General features: G+C 39.2%; 1 protein-coding gene across 2 annotated transcripts in view; it reads left to right on the top strand.

Moving 5' to 3' along the window:
- The first annotated feature begins 15655 nt into the window (after positions 1 to 15655).
- The window catches only part of IL7 (interleukin 7), a 40043-nt gene continuing 36438 nt past the window's right edge, over positions 15656 to 19260 (top strand). Inside the window, exon 1 of one of the 2 annotated variants that reach the window (XM_058668758.1) lies at positions 15656 to 16432. In XM_058668758.1, the coding sequence (XP_058524741.1) occupies positions 16423 to 16432 (10 nt within the window). In that variant the 5' untranslated portion in view covers positions 15656 to 16422. The remainder of the gene's footprint in view (positions 16433 to 19260) is intronic. The other variant, XM_058668759.1, reaches the window with a different exon arrangement.

Here is a 19260-nt window from a genome sequence, read left to right as displayed (position 1 = left end):
TGCTGCTCCAGACCAAAGCCAGGAGACAGGAACTCCATCCTGGTCTGCCACATGATGGCAGGAGCTCAAGCACTTGAGTTATTATCTTCTTTCTACTGGGATCCATTGGAAGAGGTTGTATCAGAAGCAGAGCAGCCTGGATTTGACCTGTTAACAAATATGGGGTACAGATGTCTCAAGTAGCAAGTTACCCCACCACACAAGAACACCTGCACCAAATAACATTGTTCTTAAAGCGTAAATTCCACCAAAAATTAGGACTCTAATAGATCAGTCCTTGCTTAAGACTAAAATACCAAAAGTTGTATCTTAATCATAGCTAATACCTGTAAGTAAGCCAACACATACACAACCTGGTTTTCATCATGTAAGTCCAGGAAATCTCAGGGCTTTTGATTAGATAAGGATGTTCTCAGACTGGAATAGTTCCTTGAGCAAGGAAAACATGGGATTCTCTGAAGAGAAACGCTCATCATTCTTGACTTCCAATTTTTCTTACAATTTTCCAGAAGAACTTCCAGCAGCACATGGTGTGACACAACCACCATCAGAGACACAGAAAATAATTCATGAGCAAAAGAAAATAAATCCAAAGTAAGTTAGTGTAAAACTTAGAAGAAAACTGAAAATAGGAAGGAAAAGGGAGAACAGGAGTGAGGGAGAATAACAACGAGGGCTTGAGGATAGGATGAGCAGCATCATTACATTCCTGATGCTGCATATGTTGGGGGCCTGCATGTGGCACAGTTGCCTACAGCCCCAGCATCCCTATGTACTGGCTCAAATCCCAGCTGCTCCATTTCTGATCCAGTTCCTTGGCAATTTGCCTGGGAAAGAATCCTGCCTGCCACGTGAGGGACCTGGAAGAAGCCGCTGGCTTTGTCCTGGCATAGCTCCAACCAGGTAATTGTGCATATTTGGGGAGTGAATCAGCAGATGGAAGATCTCGTCTCTATTTCTGGGTAACCCTGTTTTTCAATTAAATAAATAAATATTTATTTTTAAATAAATATTTTAAAAAAGCGTATAAATATAGGGGCCACCCAGTGACATAGGATGCTAATCCTCTATCTGCAATGCCAGCATCCCATATGGGTACCTGTTCAAGTTCTGGCTGCTCCACATCCCATCCACCTCCCAACTAATGGCCTGAGAACTCAGACGAAGATAACCTGTGGCCTTGGGGTCCTGCACCCACATGGGAGCCTTGGAGGAATCTCCTGGCTCCCAGCTTCAGACCAGCGCAGCACTGGCCATTATGTCCATCTTGAGAGTGAACTAGTAGATGAAAGTTCTCTTTCTTTTCCTCTGTAACCCTGACTTTCAAGAAAAATAAATTAATCTTTTGTTTAAAAAATCCTGTACTTATGAAATACGTATGTATTCCATTCATAAAAATAAATTTTAAAAGAAGAAATAAACAAAGATATTCTAAAACCATATTCTGAAAAATCCGATTTATTATTCTTATCACAAATAAAGGACTATAATTGTGCTTGCTTATTTTATTCCATAAAAAATAAAAGAGCAAGTTTAAGTATTTAATCAGAACATTATAAACTTTCAGAAGTGACATAGTAGATTTGAAGAACCAAATGCAAAATCAAGAAGAGGAAAAAAATGAGAAAGCAGGGACATGAGATAGGGAAGAAAGTCTTTTCTTTTTCCTTAAACAATTACATCCTCCTGTTAGCAGCCACAGTACCATTAACTTGCCAGTGAAAAGGAGAAACGGGAAGACCTTTACCTGGGGAAGCATGAAAAAGCCTTGTGTTTTATAAATTCAAAGTGCAGACACAAATCAGGAAGCTGTGGGTCTTGTTTGGGTATTAATTTCAGTCCATTAAAAACAGAAGGTGCCTGCCTGGTAGAAGTGAAATGACCACATAAATAAAAATAAATAAATAAAAAGAAAGCATATGATTTTTCATAATTAATAACCTCATATGTGATCTTGCTTATATTTAATCTAATTGATCTCCCATACCATTTGAACCTTATGCAATTGCATCTGAGATAATTGTACTTCTAACCTTACCTCATTAGAATTAATCTTCTGAGCCAATCTGCCTCAAAAAGTAATGCCATCACCCAAGCAAATGTATTCTAATTTGGAACTTGGCAAGAGTGCCACCAGAATCAGTTCAAATGTTGTGTCACTCTTGAATCCTTTGCTTCTCTTCTCAGCACAGTGTATTTTCCCTGACATAGAGGCCAAAGTTATGAATCAGCATTTTTTACCTGTGTGAAGCTAGGTTTGGATTCTTATAAATGTCACTGGAACCTTGGCTCTTCTTATTACTAAGTTCAGAATATCACCTTTGCCTTTGTCCCCCACAGTGGGGACCCCAGGCAGGACAGCCTATGCATCAGTTGGGAATTGCTTTATAATCCTTGTGGGTCACTGAAATGAACTTTTCCTCAAAACAGACATTTGCACAGAGCCAGCCCTGGACTTAAGTGCTTAGGACCCTACAGACATGAGCTAAAACAAATCAAGAAAGCCTCAGTAGAATGGAGAGATGGAGCACCTCCACTATAGACTCTCTGGTAGAGTCTCCAAACCCTGGAGACAGAGGGTTACGGACTAACTCTTAGAGTGTGTAGGACGTCTAGAATGCTGTGCCCCCTCCTTTCCAGATGTGTACTGTTTGGAAACCCTGGGCTTTGACTACCAGGTCTTAAAAGTGCTGAATTTTCTGGGCCCGGCGCCGCGGCTAAAGTCCTTGCCTTGAACGCACCGCCAGGATCCCATATGGGTGCCAGTTCTAATCCCAGCAGCTCCACTTCCCATCCAGCTCCCTGCTTGTGGCCTGGGAAAGCAGTCGAGGACGGCCCAGAGCACTGGGACCCTGCACCCGCGTGGGAGACCTGGAGGAGGTTCCTGGTTCCCGGCTTCGGATCGGCACAGCACTGGCCATTGCGCTCACATGGGGAGTGAACCATCGGACGGAAGATCTTCCTCTCTGTCTCTTCTCCTCTCTGTATATCTGACTTTCCAATAAAAATAAATAAATCTTAAAAGAAAAAAGGTGGTACTGAATTTTCAACCAGGTAATTTTCATTGTTCTTCCTCTTCCAGAAAAATCATCTAATGTGTGTCCCTTATAATTCTTTTCACTTTACTCACAAACGAAGTGATACATGCTGTTGCAGACTCTAGTAAAAATAAAAATTAACGTAAAAACAACCACTGAAACATTTTCTACATGACTTATCATTTCATTAGACATAGATTAAACAGAACTAATAAAGTGGAAGATATAGGAAACTAAACAGTAGGAAGTAACAAAAAGAGAAATGGGTGGAAATATGGAAATGGGGAAATATGAGAAAGCAAACATCCTACAAGTAGAAGACAGAACACTGCAGGAAAAACATTTTAAAACATAGCTGAGATTTTTCTAGAATTGATGAAACATGTCCAACTAGAGATTCAAGAATCCACGTGGCTCTAAAAAGGAATGAATAAAAATAAATTCACCCTGCAGCACAACATAGTAAATCTTTGGAACAACAAATAGCAGTAGAAAACACCCAAGAACTAGCCACAATCAGAAGAACAGATTTTAATGTCCAACATATTATGACCCACCAACTTTACATGCATGACTAAAAAGTTCCAGAACATATGGGTCTCATAGGATAGTCCAGTCTTTTACTGCAGAACTAAGACATCATATGAGAGAGACCACTGCACTGTTAGATAGCTGCAAATGGTAGAAAGTATGTCCTTTGGCTGAGACAGTGTCTCACACTCTTCTTTCCAACTGTATGCTAGTAGATGATGCATTTTATCGCTTTCTATGCTGAACTTAATCTCACAGTCACTGACTTCAAGCAACCAATGGGCCTCATGTAATGTAGATTTCAGAAGAGGTACACTCTCCAACCAGAGGATCACTTCTCTCTAACCAGTGTGAGTCCACTCAAACACATTATTGGTTGTAATCCTGATTATATTTTCTTGTCAAGCTTAGGCTTCTATAATTCTTTACTTTTTTCTTCAATGTGGTTGGCTATCTGTGGATACCCTCTTATACATTAAGTGTTTACTAAAGGCCTGTTAGTTGTAACTAAATCTCCTTGGTCCTAAGGATATACCAATAAACCAAAGGGAAAAAATCACGAACCTTTGTTCTAGTGGTGAGGAAAAGGCAATCAACTGATAGGTGAATGCACAATCCATCAACTGTTGATAAGAGCTATGGGGAAAAAATTATGAGATAAGAAGGAAGAGTTATTTTATGCAGGTTTGGGCAGATCATATTATAGACTTCCAGTTTGCTTTCATTCTCTCTTATATGCTATCAGCAAATTCAAGAAAAGTATTTGTACAAAAAATTTGAAATTATGTGTTGATTACAGGCAAGATGAAAAGGTATTATTGTGAAGCAGAGATTGCAAATTTGATATTGAAAATAACTGAGAGCACTTTTAAAAACTTGGAAAGTATATAAATATGAAAATTTCAGCCCAGCTGTGAAACTGGAAACCAAACAGAGCTGACACTAGTCCTTCAAACCAGTGATCTCCAATCCCTGAGCCCCATCATGCTCTCTGCACTCACCTCACACTGCCTGCTTGACTCAATACATAACTGATTTTTAATCCTGCCCAAAATGAATGAATAGTTAAGTTTTTTATAATTCTATTTCTTCCTACATTAAAAACAGTTTTCAGTGTTTTTAAGAGTCAGATGCATAATCGAATCACAAAAAAATAGTAATAAAATGCTAGAAAAATATAATTGTTTCTAGGAAATACTTTGAGTGGTTTCTAGGAAATATTTTGAGTGGTTTCTAGAAAATATTTTGAGTGGTTTCTAGGGAATATTTTGAGGAATGGTAGCATAATTATAAAATAGCTATGTGAATTCCCAAAGTAATCAATTTGAAAAGAAACCACCATCAAAAATAAATTTTTCAATGTTTTGAAATATTGATAGATTATGTTAGTTCTGAGATATATAATATTATATAGATATTCAAATTTAATGTACATATTCCAGCATAACTTGTTGTTTTAGACCATACAATTTCTTTCTGTGATCATTGTATCCTTCCTTTAGCATTATGGAAGTATAATGAAAGATGAACAACATCACATATTGTAAACTACTTAAAACATATTGTATTATATCAAAGAGTTTGACCACATTAACTATAAATAAATGCAAGTACTTATTCATAAGGCATACAGTGTGAAAATTATGAAATCTAAGCATTCATCCAATTCAGATATTTTCAATTTCACAATTGTAAAGTAAACTTCAAAATTAGTCGAAAAGCAACACCTAGGCTACTTTGTAGAACATATTTTATAGACTCAGTTTTTGCAACATAATGTTCCATCTGCCAACACATTTTCAAATTCTGCTTATGATGCTGCTTAGAAAGCACCATTAACCATCATAAATACTGATACAAAAAAACTCTTATAATTCAAATAAAGCAAATAAAAATAACAGATTCTGGAATACCTTCTTGAGTTCAACTCCTTAAATTGAAACACTTTGGTTGACCATAAGAAAAAACACAAATTAATATACATAAAACTATTCGTGTAATGACCATGAAAACTATTCAATGTAATGATATCATTCACAGGAATATGTATAAATAAATGTGCCACATAAAAAGCTATTTCATACTTACTACTTCTCTGTCCCATTTCCTTATAGCTGTTTGTTATAATAAAACACACACACACACACACACACACACACACACACACATGCATTTGGCTGACATCAAATGCATTTAGAGACCATTCATTTTTAAAAAGAAAGTTTTGTTCCAGCTTCATAGTTTTGTCCTCATTCGATTGTATGAGATATGTGGATAACGAACCTCCTAGGACAAAAACTGTCCCTTACAAGTTGAAACTATATTTTAAATACAAACATATATGCTAGACACACTGCTAATATCAAATATGCGTGACATAATCTTAATAGCAGATACATTGTTTAAATACATGACTAAAGGAAAATGTTTAAAATTTCTGAAGAATGAGATATTTCAAAATCTCTGAATGCTATCTGTAAGCTGATGATAATAGCATGAGTAAAAATATACTCCCATATATTCACACCAAGTACTGTAATGTTCAAGAATAGAGCTAGACTTTAAGAGCATAGTCACAAACAAGCTACATACCTGCCCTCAGGAAACTGTTAGAGTTGAATCATGTGAGCAACGGTATCATCCTTTCAGTGTCTAGACTTACATTCTACATGGCAAGCAAGGCAGGAGCTATGTTCAGCTCAAGAGCTATCACAAATAAAAGATAATTATGTGTCCTTCAGGATTTCGTGTGGTGGCAATAAGTTTATTAAAGCACTTGCGGTCTATGTGTTACAGTAGATTAAGCCACTGTCTACAGTGCCGGCATTTCAAGTCTCAGTTGTTCCACTTCCAAAGTCAGCTCCCTATAATGTGCCTGGTAAAACAACAGAGGACTGCACAAGTGCTTAGGGCCTGGCTCAACCCTGGCAATTGCAGCCATTTGGCACACAAATCAGCAGACGGAAGATCTCTCTCTTTCCTTCTCTCCCTCCCTCTCTCTGTAACTTTGACTTTCAAACAAATAATGTAAAAATGATGTAAACAATTCAAACAAATAATAATGTAATAATTATGTAAATTTTCTGTTTTTTTTTTTCCCTGTTGTGGACTGTGTTTTCTGGCTCTGTATTTAAGGGAATGTATACAAGAAGTGTAGTGAAGATTGACTTGTCCAGATGTGGAGACATAGTGCAGTATGCACCTCTGCATCCAGACCAAAGATGGGCTCCCAGTGAAACTGTTGAATATATCCTGACAGTAGGTTGCTGGACTCTGTAACATTGTCCATGTCGACAATGTTGGGAAATACTTCAATAGCAGAATGATGGACTTTAGGACTATTGATGAAGGACCACCCATTGTAACACTTTGAGAGAAAATCATTGGTAGGTGTGTGAGGAGAGAGGGCAGGGCACTTGTGCGGGGTGGGGAATGAGGGGATATCCCAGTCTATAGAACTGTATCACAAAATAATAATAATAATAATAATTTTTAAAAATAAAAAGTGCTATTTGCTAGAAAGGCAGATTTTAGAAAGAGAAGAAAATATGGAGAGAAATATCTTCCATCTACTAGTTCACTACCCAAGTGGCTGCAAGGGCCGGAGCTGAGCCCATCTGAAGCCAGGAGATTCTTCCCGGTCTTCCACATTGGGTGTAGGATGCCAAGGCATTTGGCCATCCTCTACTGCTTTCTCAGGCCACAAGTAGGGAGATGAATGGGAAGCGGAGCAGTGGAACATGAACTGACACCATATGAGATAATGGGGTGTGTAAGGTGAGGATTTAGCCACTCAGCAATCACACTGGGCCCAAAGAAATAGGTCTTCAAATTTTTTTTTCAAAACAGTTACAATCTAGTTGATAAGTATTATTGGAATAAAGATTAACCCCATACAAGCTGCATTAGTCAGAACATCCTTGAGGAAATAAAATCTGAGTTTAGCTGGAGGGGTTGAGTGGGAAAGACGAGTGTCAGCTACAAGTGCAGAATGTGAAGAGATGGAAAAGACGAAAAATCCGAGCGTATTGAGGATTCAGATGTCAAGTGAGAGGACAGTGGCTCTAAAGCATAAAGAACCATGTATTTCGGCAGAAATGACCATGTGCTTAGGAAAAAGAAAGCTTCTGGAAAACTGAAAGAAAAGCATGATCATTTTCTCAAAATTATGTGTCTTTTTCGTAATCATGAAAAGACAGGAAAAAGAAGTAACTAAACACAGTAGCATGAATAGATAAGAATGGACAGTAGTAAGCAGTTGATATCAGTAGGATTTGGTGAGATTTTTATTTCCAAGTATAATCTAAGTGATAAATAAACAAAGTGCACGTTAAGAGAAGGTATAATAATGAGAAAGAATGAGGTAGAAAATCAATGTATATTTGTATTTGTTGAGTTTGAGATATCCTCAAAAGACTTAGGTCAGGTGTCCATAGTCTATTAGACAAGAGGGTTGGAGCTTGAGGCTGTGGATGACTAAACTACAGATCAATAGTTTGCAAACATTTGGTAAAAACCACTGGTGTGGATGTGAAGCTCCAGCAAGTAATCTTGTGAAAATGGTGCCAAGGGTAGAACCCTGAGAAATAGAAAGATGACAAGCGACAGTGAGAGGAAGAGAATACAAAGAATGAAATGAAGAACTTACATCTTTGAAGTGATTATTACTAGAATGATGTCAGGGGAAATACAGGAAAAGATCCTAAGGAAAAGTGTCAAATGCTTTGGAAACATCAACAAAGTGCAAGAGTTGAAAGGTGCTCACAGTGTTCTTGCAAGACTAAATCCAAACCTAGACGCTAGTAATAAGGTTATTGGTGTAAAAACCAACAAAGATAATTCATACATCAGGTAGTTGCTACAAGATAGTAAAATTAGACCTTTATATTTAGTATGGAGAAAATATTTACCTCTTGGAACCCAAGGTATATAGCATGTACAACTTTTCACTCACAATTTATCTGCTACACCTTTGCCTTTCTATAGCTACATTTTTAAAACATACATTAAATTGGTAAAATAACCATGAAAAATAATTGTTAGATCTCTTGTAGCATACAATAATTGAAATTAAAAATGTTCTCCAGGGCACGGCGCCGTGGCCTAGCAGCTAAAGTCCTCGCCTTGAACGCACCGGGATCCCATATGGTCGCCAGTTCTAATCCCGCCAGCCCTGCTTTTCGTCCAGCTCCCTGCTTGTGGCCTGGGAAAGCAGTTGAGGATGGCCCAGAGCCTTGGGACCCTGCACCCGCGTGGGAGACCCGGAAGAGGTTCCTGGTTCCTGGCTTCGGATCGGCGCAGCACCGGCGCTGCGCTCACTTGGGGAGTCAATCATCTGATGGAAGATCTTCCTCTCTGTCTTTTCTCCTCTCTGTATATCTGACTTTGTAATAAAAATAAATGAATCTTTTAAAAAAAATGTTCTCCAAAGGACTCAAGAAACAGGAGAAAAAAAATTGAGGATCATTTAAGCTTCTCTTACTTGTTGTTTGATTTAATATGTATATGTTATATGTAAGTAACTATTGTTTAAAAACAAAAACCTCTAGTCTCAACCATTCATGAATAACTAAGACGTTACGATGAACAGTAACATTTACTTAAGTTCACTTTGATGTTAGGCCATAAAGTCATGTAAATAAAAGGTAAATACATATTCACATACTGAAAGCTTTGAAAAATAAGGTAATATAGTCTAATAGGCATAAAGGAATAAATTTGTACGTGGTAAATGGTCGTAATGTTTCAAAATTTTCTTTTGGAAAAAGTTAAAGTATGGATGAATTTCCAAATAAAGCGGCCACACTTTTGTAATCTAGATCAAAGTTTAAAGATCCAGAGAACAAGTTTGATAGTTATAATCATTTTGAAAAGCAGACAAATAACAGGAACTAGAAAACTTTACGTTTCACTGCTTAAAAGTATTTCTTTTTCTTATCAAGGAAGATCAGAAAAACAAAACAGTTTGCTAAAAAGGAACTCAAATAAGGAAGTTGTCATTAAAAATGTTTTGGCTAAATAATAGGGAAAATTGCTAATATATTAAAAAGAAACAAGAAAATCACAACACACACCTGCCACACTGTAGGATATTTTACTCAAGAAATACAGGACACTTCATTCCATCATGTAAGGAACTCATCTTCAGGCATATCAAACCAAATGGATTGGCATTTTGGTCTTCTGAAAATTCAATTTTTTTTTTTTGCCGTCATTGTCACTGTAGTTGTAGGTTTTTAGGTGTCACTTGACTCATGCATAGCGTATAGCAATGATTTTTATACCTTAGGAATACAGAGAAGTGTAAGGTCTTTTTACAATACTATTTATTAACTTCCTTACTGCTGCAAATCTCTTAATCATTCCATGTCATTTCTCAGTTAATTGGCTTACTGAATTCTAAGACAATAACAAATGTGCTGTACCAAACATAATTTATCTGCAAGAGAGGCAGATTATCTAATTTTATAATCTAACAATAAACAAGAAAGCTGTCTATATTAGGAAAAAGACACACTCAGCACTGTTTTAAGAAGATAAAAACAACTCAGCGTCCTCAGATTCCAATGGATAAGAGAAAGGGAATCTCTCCAGAGATTTAAGTAAAATACTTTTCTGCTTTCTTCAAATAGTTTGCATGAACAAAACTTCATAAGTGCAATATGCTCTATTTGATTTCTGGTCAAAGCAGTGGTTAAAAACATAATGACTCCAAAATGCAACTTGTGAAAGGAACTACTGATTGTCAACAACACATCCATTAACATGTGAATAACCATGCAAATTACAAAAGTTACAGCTTTCCCTCAGAGAAAATTTGGGAAAATATTAACTTTTTCTACTAGACTAGCTTAAACTCATTCCAAAAATCTACAAGTGACTGACTTAGACACCGAATAGATAGTTGATTATGACTGTCTAGGAATATAGAATATAAGGACTGAAATTAAACAGGAAAGATAAATGAAAACTTCCACAATGCTCTAGCCACACTTGAAGTCATTATCCATTTTAAAAATGGATTTATTTGCTTTTTTTTTTTCTTAAGAGAGAAAAGACACTGCCTACAACTATCATGATGGCAGAGCCAACCCGCTCTCGGGAGCCCAGCACACTACTGTAGCCTATCTTGCTGGTGGTAATTATCCAAGTACGTCAGTCATCACCTGTTCCATATCAGCCTATGTGCCAGCAGGAAGCTGCACTGAAACTGGAGGAGCAAGGACTTGAAACAGCTATCCCATACTGGATGCAGACATCCCAGGTTGCATCTTAACTGCCATATCAAACACCCAGCCCCACCCTACTGTTTTTATCATTCCTGAACATCTTTATTTTTTTAATTATTTATATTTTTGATGATTTTTACATAGTTGATTAGGGTGATAAGGATCAAGGGTTATAGGAATGTGGGTGAGATCACTATTTCCACATTCTTTTTTTTTCCTTCCTGTATCTGGAGGAAGGAGGGAGATAAGGGGAGAAGCCAGACCCAGCCTCCAAACAATCCCAGTGTCCCCAAAGTTGAGCATGCACTGAGGGTCCTGCTCAAGAGGTTTTGAAAGCTGAACAGTTCCGAATTACTGCCGATCTCACCACTCCAGAATCCACTGGTTGACATATTCCACCTTAGAGTCTTCGTTTGCCCAGATAGTCACTTCCAACACTTGGCTGGGGTAGTTGATCAATTTGTTCTGTCCTACGTCCTCCGTTGTAACAGGTGTCCTCTGCAGACTCCAATGTACTGCCATATCCTCCATGTACACCTGGACATGCTATCCACTGCTCTGTCTAAGCCACTGAGGAGGCCCAGCTCTGACACATGCACTCCATGATCAGACCATGGAACCTGCAATTCTCTTCATGGTTGGAATTCTGAATCCAGCAATTCGGGGAGGGGGGGCGGATCCCAAAAGAAACTTCATCTGATATGATCTCTGACCTGATTCTTGTGTGTACTTGCCAATATAGGGTCTGGCACAGTTCATTGCCCCAATCAACAAATGCATATGCTGGTGATCACAATTGCTGGGTCACTTTTGTCTCCAACCCTGTCTTCTACACAAACCAATGGGTGTTGTAGCCCAGCCCTATGTTGCACACCACACTCTCAGCCTTCACGTACACCAGTGGGAGCTGGAGCATAGTCAGAGCAATCTGCAATAACCCCCACCAGACTTGCCCCTACCCAAATTACTGTGCTTGCCAGTATGTACAGCCGACTGGTCCAGTCCATCTCACATCTCATTAAGCTATCCTACATGTCAATGGGCATTGAAACCTAGTTCAACCCAACCAGCCCCTTAATCTAGCCCACACACATGCTGGCCCATGCCAATCTTTATCTAGTCATGCCTGCCCCTAGACCTGGTTCTCTTGCTCACCAGTCAGAGAAGCAACCCAAGAGGGAGATGCCCACTGTTTCCTTACTGGACCTACTCCCACTCCTGGATCCTGCACTCTCCAGGCAAACATCTTTAAAAGGATGTCCCTTCTAACAATTTTTTTCTTCTATCCCCCACAAACTAGAATACTGCTCTGTCTACACGTTTCTTCTCTTATGAGGACCATGGGTAATCTATAATGGCTATACCAAACTAAGTGTCCATAATTTCAACCTTATTTAATCTCTTTTGTTGAGCAGAAATACTAACCAATTAGTCTATTTTGAAATGCATTTTCCGCCTATTTCTGAAACATTGATTGCCAACTCTCTTCCTTTGCTACCTACTCTATGTTCATCTTGTTCTCATCACCCATAGTTCTTCATCTACTTCTTAGTGCTTGAGCCTCAGGGTTCCTTTTGGCATTGTGAGTTATTTTGTTTATTCCACAACTCAGACTATCACCCGTGCTTGGCATGCACTTCCCCAGTTGGTTCTTCCTGAATGACACAACTATCTTGATTAGACCTTCAGAACAAATCTTTTTATTCAAAATTTCATGAAGCTCAGAATTAACAGTCTTATCCTCTCTCTGGACTTCATCACATAAAACTAAGTATGTTGTATTGGTGAATGCTAGTAAATCTTTCAGAAACAAATTGTCCATATAATGCACAAAGTTACAGACTTAAAAAAATACATAATTCCTAATCCCTCTCATGAAGTTAGCAAAACATGACAAGACCAAACTACTGTCACTATTCTCAGTTGATCACAATATAAGCAACCAATTAATCCCAATTGTAAATATAATTGCAAAACTCCAAGTTAAATATTGACAATTTAAATTGACATTTATGGTTTATGGTTTATTCAAGAACCTAAGAAAAATATGACTATGTAAATAGACGCTTATTAGTCCTTTGATAAAATTAAAATACAGTTCCCAGGCTTGGGCTTCAAAATCAAACGGCTTTGATTATAAACTAAAGGGCATCCACTTACAGCTGTTTTTCACTAGACAGGTGAATTAAATTTTTAGATCTTATTTTAGTATAAAATAGTTCTAGACTGGCTTACAACTCTGGTTCACATAGCATTATTTTTTTCCCTTTACATAATATTCTTCATGCTTGAAATTACACATCTAGCATCTGTTTCCTTTCTTGGATTGTTACCATCCTAAAGTAATGCATTCCTATCCGTAATGTAGAAATTAACATGTGAAAAGTCTATGTGAACAGAGGAAGAATTTATGCAGACCAATGCAAAATGAAAATAAGGTTCCTCTTGTCCAAAAATAATTAAGATTTTCAGACTCTAATAGCAGAACATTAAAGCTATGACCCAACTTTCAAATCATGTACCATAAGTTACCTTTGTGTGTGTTTGAAATATGCTGAATGCTATGCCTGGAAAATTAGATCAAGGAACTTCAGAAAACATCTGTGCAGTGTGCATTAGATAGAATTCAGATCACAATCTCTGAAAAGTAGCAGAATAGAGTAAAACTTTACATAAATACTGAAAGAATATTCTATAAGAATATATTTTGAAATGTACTTCTAAGTAAAGATTGTAGAATACTAAAAATATACTGTTTAATAATTTCATGTGTTTATTTCAGTTTTTCTATTGCACTAACTCCATCATTCTGAGAATGTTGTCTTCCCTTTCAATATTTGTTGATTATACCTTACAAAATTTACATACTGCTTTTCTCCTTCTTGGCTTTCCAGCATAATTTCTGTGTTTATGAGCCAACATAAAGTTATTGAACCATTTATTTAATCATAAAGTACTATCATAAAATTTGCAAAATGCTTTATCCTTATCAGCTTTATGAGAAATAATGCCAAGTTTACCAGTACAAGCTTATTTAAGACTTTTTTTGTGTTTTCCAAATTACATTTATTCTCTCAGAGGCAGAAAAATAATAATTCAGTGCAGTTAAATTGTGCTCTTTCTCCCACAACCATTAAAAATCCAAGTGCTTTATGCATATTCTCTTCAAGAAATCTGTCACCCTTTGGGTCACATTTCAGTGACAATTTACATCTCCTAAACCTGTGAATAATTTTCTTCCTTTCCCCTAATGTTCATATATGCACAAGTTCTTATTCTATCAGGTTTTATGGTGATTACAGCAAAAAGGAAAGCAGATTTTGCCACCTAGTGCGAGTCATTGATGGATGCTCTTTTACTCTGTCCCTGAAAGGTAGATAAATAAATAACAAACAAGTGCAGGCATTGAGCAGCTGTCTGCCTCAATGCTGTGGTCAAGGATTTTAAGTAGATAGGTCACCTAGCTACACCATATTCAATTACAGGATTCATTTTTTTTTACAGTAATGCCAGCTCCTTGTTTCTCTACTCCCCATCTCCCACTCTAAGTCCAGTCAAGTGAAAATCGTCAACTTTTCCCTCTGGATTGTGTCTGCTAACCACTCCTGCCCCAGTTTCTTCCACTTTCCTTCTGTCTCCCATCTGCTTTCACACACTTTCACACAGTCATCCATGTGTTCTCACACAGAGCAGCTCTCTCTCATTGTGTCACTCAGCAACAATTACTCATTGCTCCCCATGTGCTGGATACGGTTAAGCAGCAACAAGCTGGGTTGGGCACAAGGAATTTTAGAAGGCCAAGGTGACTGAGCATAACATAAGGGTGCTTTGAGGGAAAGGTTCAGAGGAGAACTCAGATCACAGAGGGTTTGGAGGACCTGGCATGCAATGTACCTGGGGTAAGGGAATGTCATCAGATATCTGACTTCTGGGAAGGGACTGAAGCAAAGGTGGGTAAGATTAAAAGCTTGCATATCCCTCAGACAGACTGTAATCACCAACAGGTTTTATTTGGAAGGCAGCGCTGTCAGGATTTTCCTGAGCATTGCATTGGGGAAGGAGAGGATTCACAGACAACAGTGAAGAGCTTGAAATGTTTTGTCTTACAAATTTGTTCCAATTGTTCTTGTTTTTTTTTAATTTTATTTTTCTGGTTTGTTTGTTTGTTTGTTTTGCCACACTGCACTGCAAGAGAATCAAGAATGCCTTCCGCTAGTCCACGCCCTTTCAGGTGTCAATCACAAGCCCCAGAAACTTTCCCTGTGGTTAAAGGTCCATCCACAGGATGCCGTCTCCTTCCTGGCATCACTTTCTAAACGATTGCAGTGTTCAAAGGTCTGACACAGTGATTCCAAGAATACTCTCTAGAGCAAGAATTGAGATTTCTGTCCAAAACGAGGCAGTGAACTATGGCATGCCACTAAAGGAAATCTCAGTTCCCACATTTTCAAAGCACAGGTAAAAAAAAAAAAGTCTGTCCCAGGGAAAGTCTTGATGAGACATGCATGTAAAATGCCTAGCCTCATCCTAGCACAGAGAAAAGGCTAGATAATGATGGCTGTTACTATCATCACTGTTGTTGCTAGTTTTCAATTACCTCCATCAGCTACATAGGGTTTCTACAGAATATAAATCAGAACAAAGTAAGAAATATTTAGATAGCTCAGACCTAGGAAGGAAATTAACATTCCAAGGACATGGAACATACTGTTATGGGCAGTTTGCTTTCTTATTCAGTAAGTACACACGCAGGAGTCATAGTTATTACAATCCGTTTCCACACACACCACTTAATGGGGAGTTAACTTTTTAAAGACATCACTTACCAGAGTAAGTAGTCCCACAGGATAATTTTTTCATAGGGCTGCACCTGAGCAGGTGCATGTACGAAAGACAGAACAGAAAGAGACTGATTAGAGAGGTTAGAGGGACAAAGGGCGTGACCCTCTTAATCATTCTTCACTTCCTTTTTTTTTTTTTTTAACAAGACGACTTGGCAACGTCCACCACATCCGCAGCAGAAGCTGCAACGCCTCCTCGGTGGCGTCCACTTGGACACTCTGCACATTCGTGACTTCCGTGGATCTATTAGCAACTGACAGCCTTAGCTCCCAGTCGCCCAGAGTTGCCAATGCTGTTAGGAGTCCTCTGGAAAGTCTTTTGCCCCGGATCGCTTTGATTGAGAAGGCTGGCTAGTTTCTCCGGAGGTACTTGAGAAATTCGTGTTCTTCTCTAGTGCTAGTCCAGGTGCATAGAAAGCCGTGAAGAGAGACGCAGGTGCCTAGGAGAGGGGAAATGGTGACGGCTCACCTGGAATAAACCCAGCGATTTTGAACCTGCAGACTAAGCGCAAACTAGAAACTGAAAGTACACTGCCGATTGATCCTACGGAAGTTATGGAAATGGCAAAGCACAGAGCTGGGCTGTGGTGTGTGCCGCCCCCTCGGGATGGATGAAACAACAGGCGCGGCGAGGGTGAGCAACCAGCCTCAGATACTGCCCTACCCGGCACCGACTCGCGGGAACTCCGCGGAAGACCAGGGTCCTGGGCGTGATTATGGGCGGTGAGAGCTTGCTCCTGCTGCAGTTGCGGTCATCATGACTACGCCCGCCTCCCGCAGACCATGTTCCATGGTAAGCGCTCCTCTCCCGGGCGCATAAGTTCGCGCACCGGGCGTGCCGAGTAACTCTGGGTGGCTCTGCCTGCCCCCTGCGCCCACGCACGTCCGGGAATAGCCCGGCCTTGCCCTTTGGACAGTTGAGAGCACTGCCTCTCCCACTAGCAGCCGCCAATCGCTCCTGGATACGGTGGCGCACAGGCGTAATTTTCCTTGAGGTCCCAAACAGCTGGGGCTACCGAGAATCAATCCCGACACCTGCTTTCTGAACCCAGGTCAAACGCCACAGGCTTGGTGCCACTCATGGGCGACGGCCTGCAGCCAGGTCTAATAGGTAGTCAACGGCTGTCTGCTACTGCCCAGCCAGCGTTATCTTCTGCCAGCTCCACGCCCAATCAGCCTTCTTTAGATTCCTCGCCACGCCGACTTACAGGCGGCCCGGGTTCAGCCAGTAACTGGGTTCTTTGCAGCTAGGAACTGCCTAGAGAATTGAAAACAAAGCTCCCATGGGACACACTTTTAAAACCCTACTGTCGCCGGAAAACCCCGTTTTCCCCCCTCAGTGTGGCTGGGAGTTTCCGAATGGGGCAGTACCTTGCGCTCTTTGCTGAGAACCCAAATCTAAGAAATGGGCATTGACAAAGATTGTGTGTGTGTGTGTGTGCGTGTGTGTGTGTGTGTGTGTGTTTTCTGATTGTTTGCTCCTTGATGGAGAAAAATTCTTACTAGGATCTAATTCATTTTATTTGCTCAAAATACTCATTTACAGTGAGAGGGGATAAATGGAGGTAGGATTGCTTCCTTTCGCAAAAGAAAAAATATTGCAAGAAAAGAAGAGGGAAGAGGGAAGAGGGAAGAGGGAAGAGGGATGTGAGGGGGAGGGGATAGGAGTGGAACTGGAATGTTTCACAGCAAGTGCTTCTTATGCAGAAGAGGACGGTGGAGCAGGGCTGGGGAATGGGGAATCCACTGAGCTTGTCTTGTCTCCCGGTGCTCTCCATTAGCTCAGGGGTCCTTTCCCTCTCCCAAGCTTTCTGGAAGGAAGAATTGACGTAAACATAGTGTGAGAAAATGAAATAGGATTAGGTAGGAGAAAACAAAAGGTGATCAGGGAAGATTTGAAGAGGTGTCCTAAAGGTGCTGAACACAGAATTGGAAATCAAGCACCTCTCTCTTTGCAACACACACGAAACCTCTTGAAACTACTGTTTCCTGGATGACTCCTGGTTTCAAACCTGACATCACTGGTGCTCTAGGGAGTTGAAATGAGAGCAGGGAGCTAGGATGTGCATTTATAATACGGAGTAGCTCTTTGCTGAACTGCTTTCACATTAATTAAGCACCACTCGTTGACAGTAGTAGTCAATGATTAAAATTCTAAACTTCAAATAACGATGGTTTTACTGAGGGACTTTCTGCAATTTGTTCCTACAGATTTCACTAACGGGTTAACTCCATCAACAGCTGGATAGAAATACATTTTTCACTTCGTCCTGAGAATCTCCTCTGTGCCACTCAGTCCTGCTAACTGCTCTGGGTCACTTTACCACACACAAGGACTGAAAAGCAGAATAACAGATAGAGAACTGAGAAAGATTAGAAAGCTAGAACACATGTAAAGACGAATTATAAATAGCAGTGTACCAAGGTGTAAAAGTCTTTACGTGAAAAAGTTTGCTTCATGTCATGATCATACTCCTGTGCGTGTATGTGTTTTCTGATCTCAGTCCTCACCTGTAGCCAACAAGGAACAAATATTTAATGTCTCTTTCTCTAAAATAAAAGTGCATGATACAGTTTCAGAGCATGGCCAGGAAACACTTTAATGAGGCTCATGCAAAAGACGATGGATTTATGTGCATTCTTCTTGATCACTTATTTAGTTAGTAAATTGTGTAGTTCAGTGTCTCTACACACTGTGCTTATAGGCTCCACCTGACAAACCTGGATTTGACTCTTGGCTTTAACTAGTCACATATACCCCATATTCTCCATTTATAAAATATGAAAGACTTACAGGTCTAACCTTGTAAGGATATGCAATTAATATCAGTGCAAATAGGTCTATGAAATGTACACTCAGTAAACAGTACTCTTAAAGATGGAATAAAGAGTGGATATGATGAAATGTAGAAGCCAATTTATTTATATTCACTTTGACCCCATAACTTACGCAGCTGAGGAATGGATGTATTACTTGGCTTAAATTAAAAACCAACAAGAATTTTTAGACAGTAATCGTTCTGGTTTAACCAAATTCCCTACTGAAAACAAATTCTTTGGTTTCAGTCCCTTCATCCAGGACACTTAAGACAGTTCCACAAACCCATACTTGCTTTACATTATTCCTTATGGGTCTTTTTGGTTTAAAAAAAAAAAGTTAAAGATGGAAGGGATGAGTGTCTATGTGTGTAATACAAAAAAAATGAACAATATAGAATTCCTTTTTCTCACAGTTACACAAGTAAGATACTCTTAATAGGTTAAGAAGTATTGGAGAAACTACAGGCAAAACCATACATCACTAATGAAGACCTAGATATGCTTGCAACATCACCCCTGAGGCAATTTCAACTGTAAGAGACATATACAGAAGGCCAGTAAGAGTGTTAAAGTGCGTGAGAGCTGCAAGTGATCATGAGAATTCAACTATTTTAAAATGTCTGCTTTAGAGAGGTGAAACATAAAGGATGGTCTGTCAATCACTCAATCATCCAAGATAGGGGCATATAAAGACACAAATCCCAATTCTGCATATTTCAGTCTCTCAGCACTTGCCCTGCTCTATTGCTTGGTGTGTGAGAAATGACAAACAAAACTGAGTATTCTAGCATGGAACTGGTT

This window comes from Ochotona princeps, chromosome 9 (genome assembly GCF_030435755.1).
Source record: "Ochotona princeps isolate mOchPri1 chromosome 9, mOchPri1.hap1, whole genome shotgun sequence".
Lineage (NCBI taxonomy): Eukaryota > Metazoa > Chordata > Mammalia > Lagomorpha > Ochotonidae > Ochotona > Ochotona princeps.
Note: the sequence above shows the minus strand (reverse complement) of the source record. Positions and strands in the feature narration are given on the sequence as shown.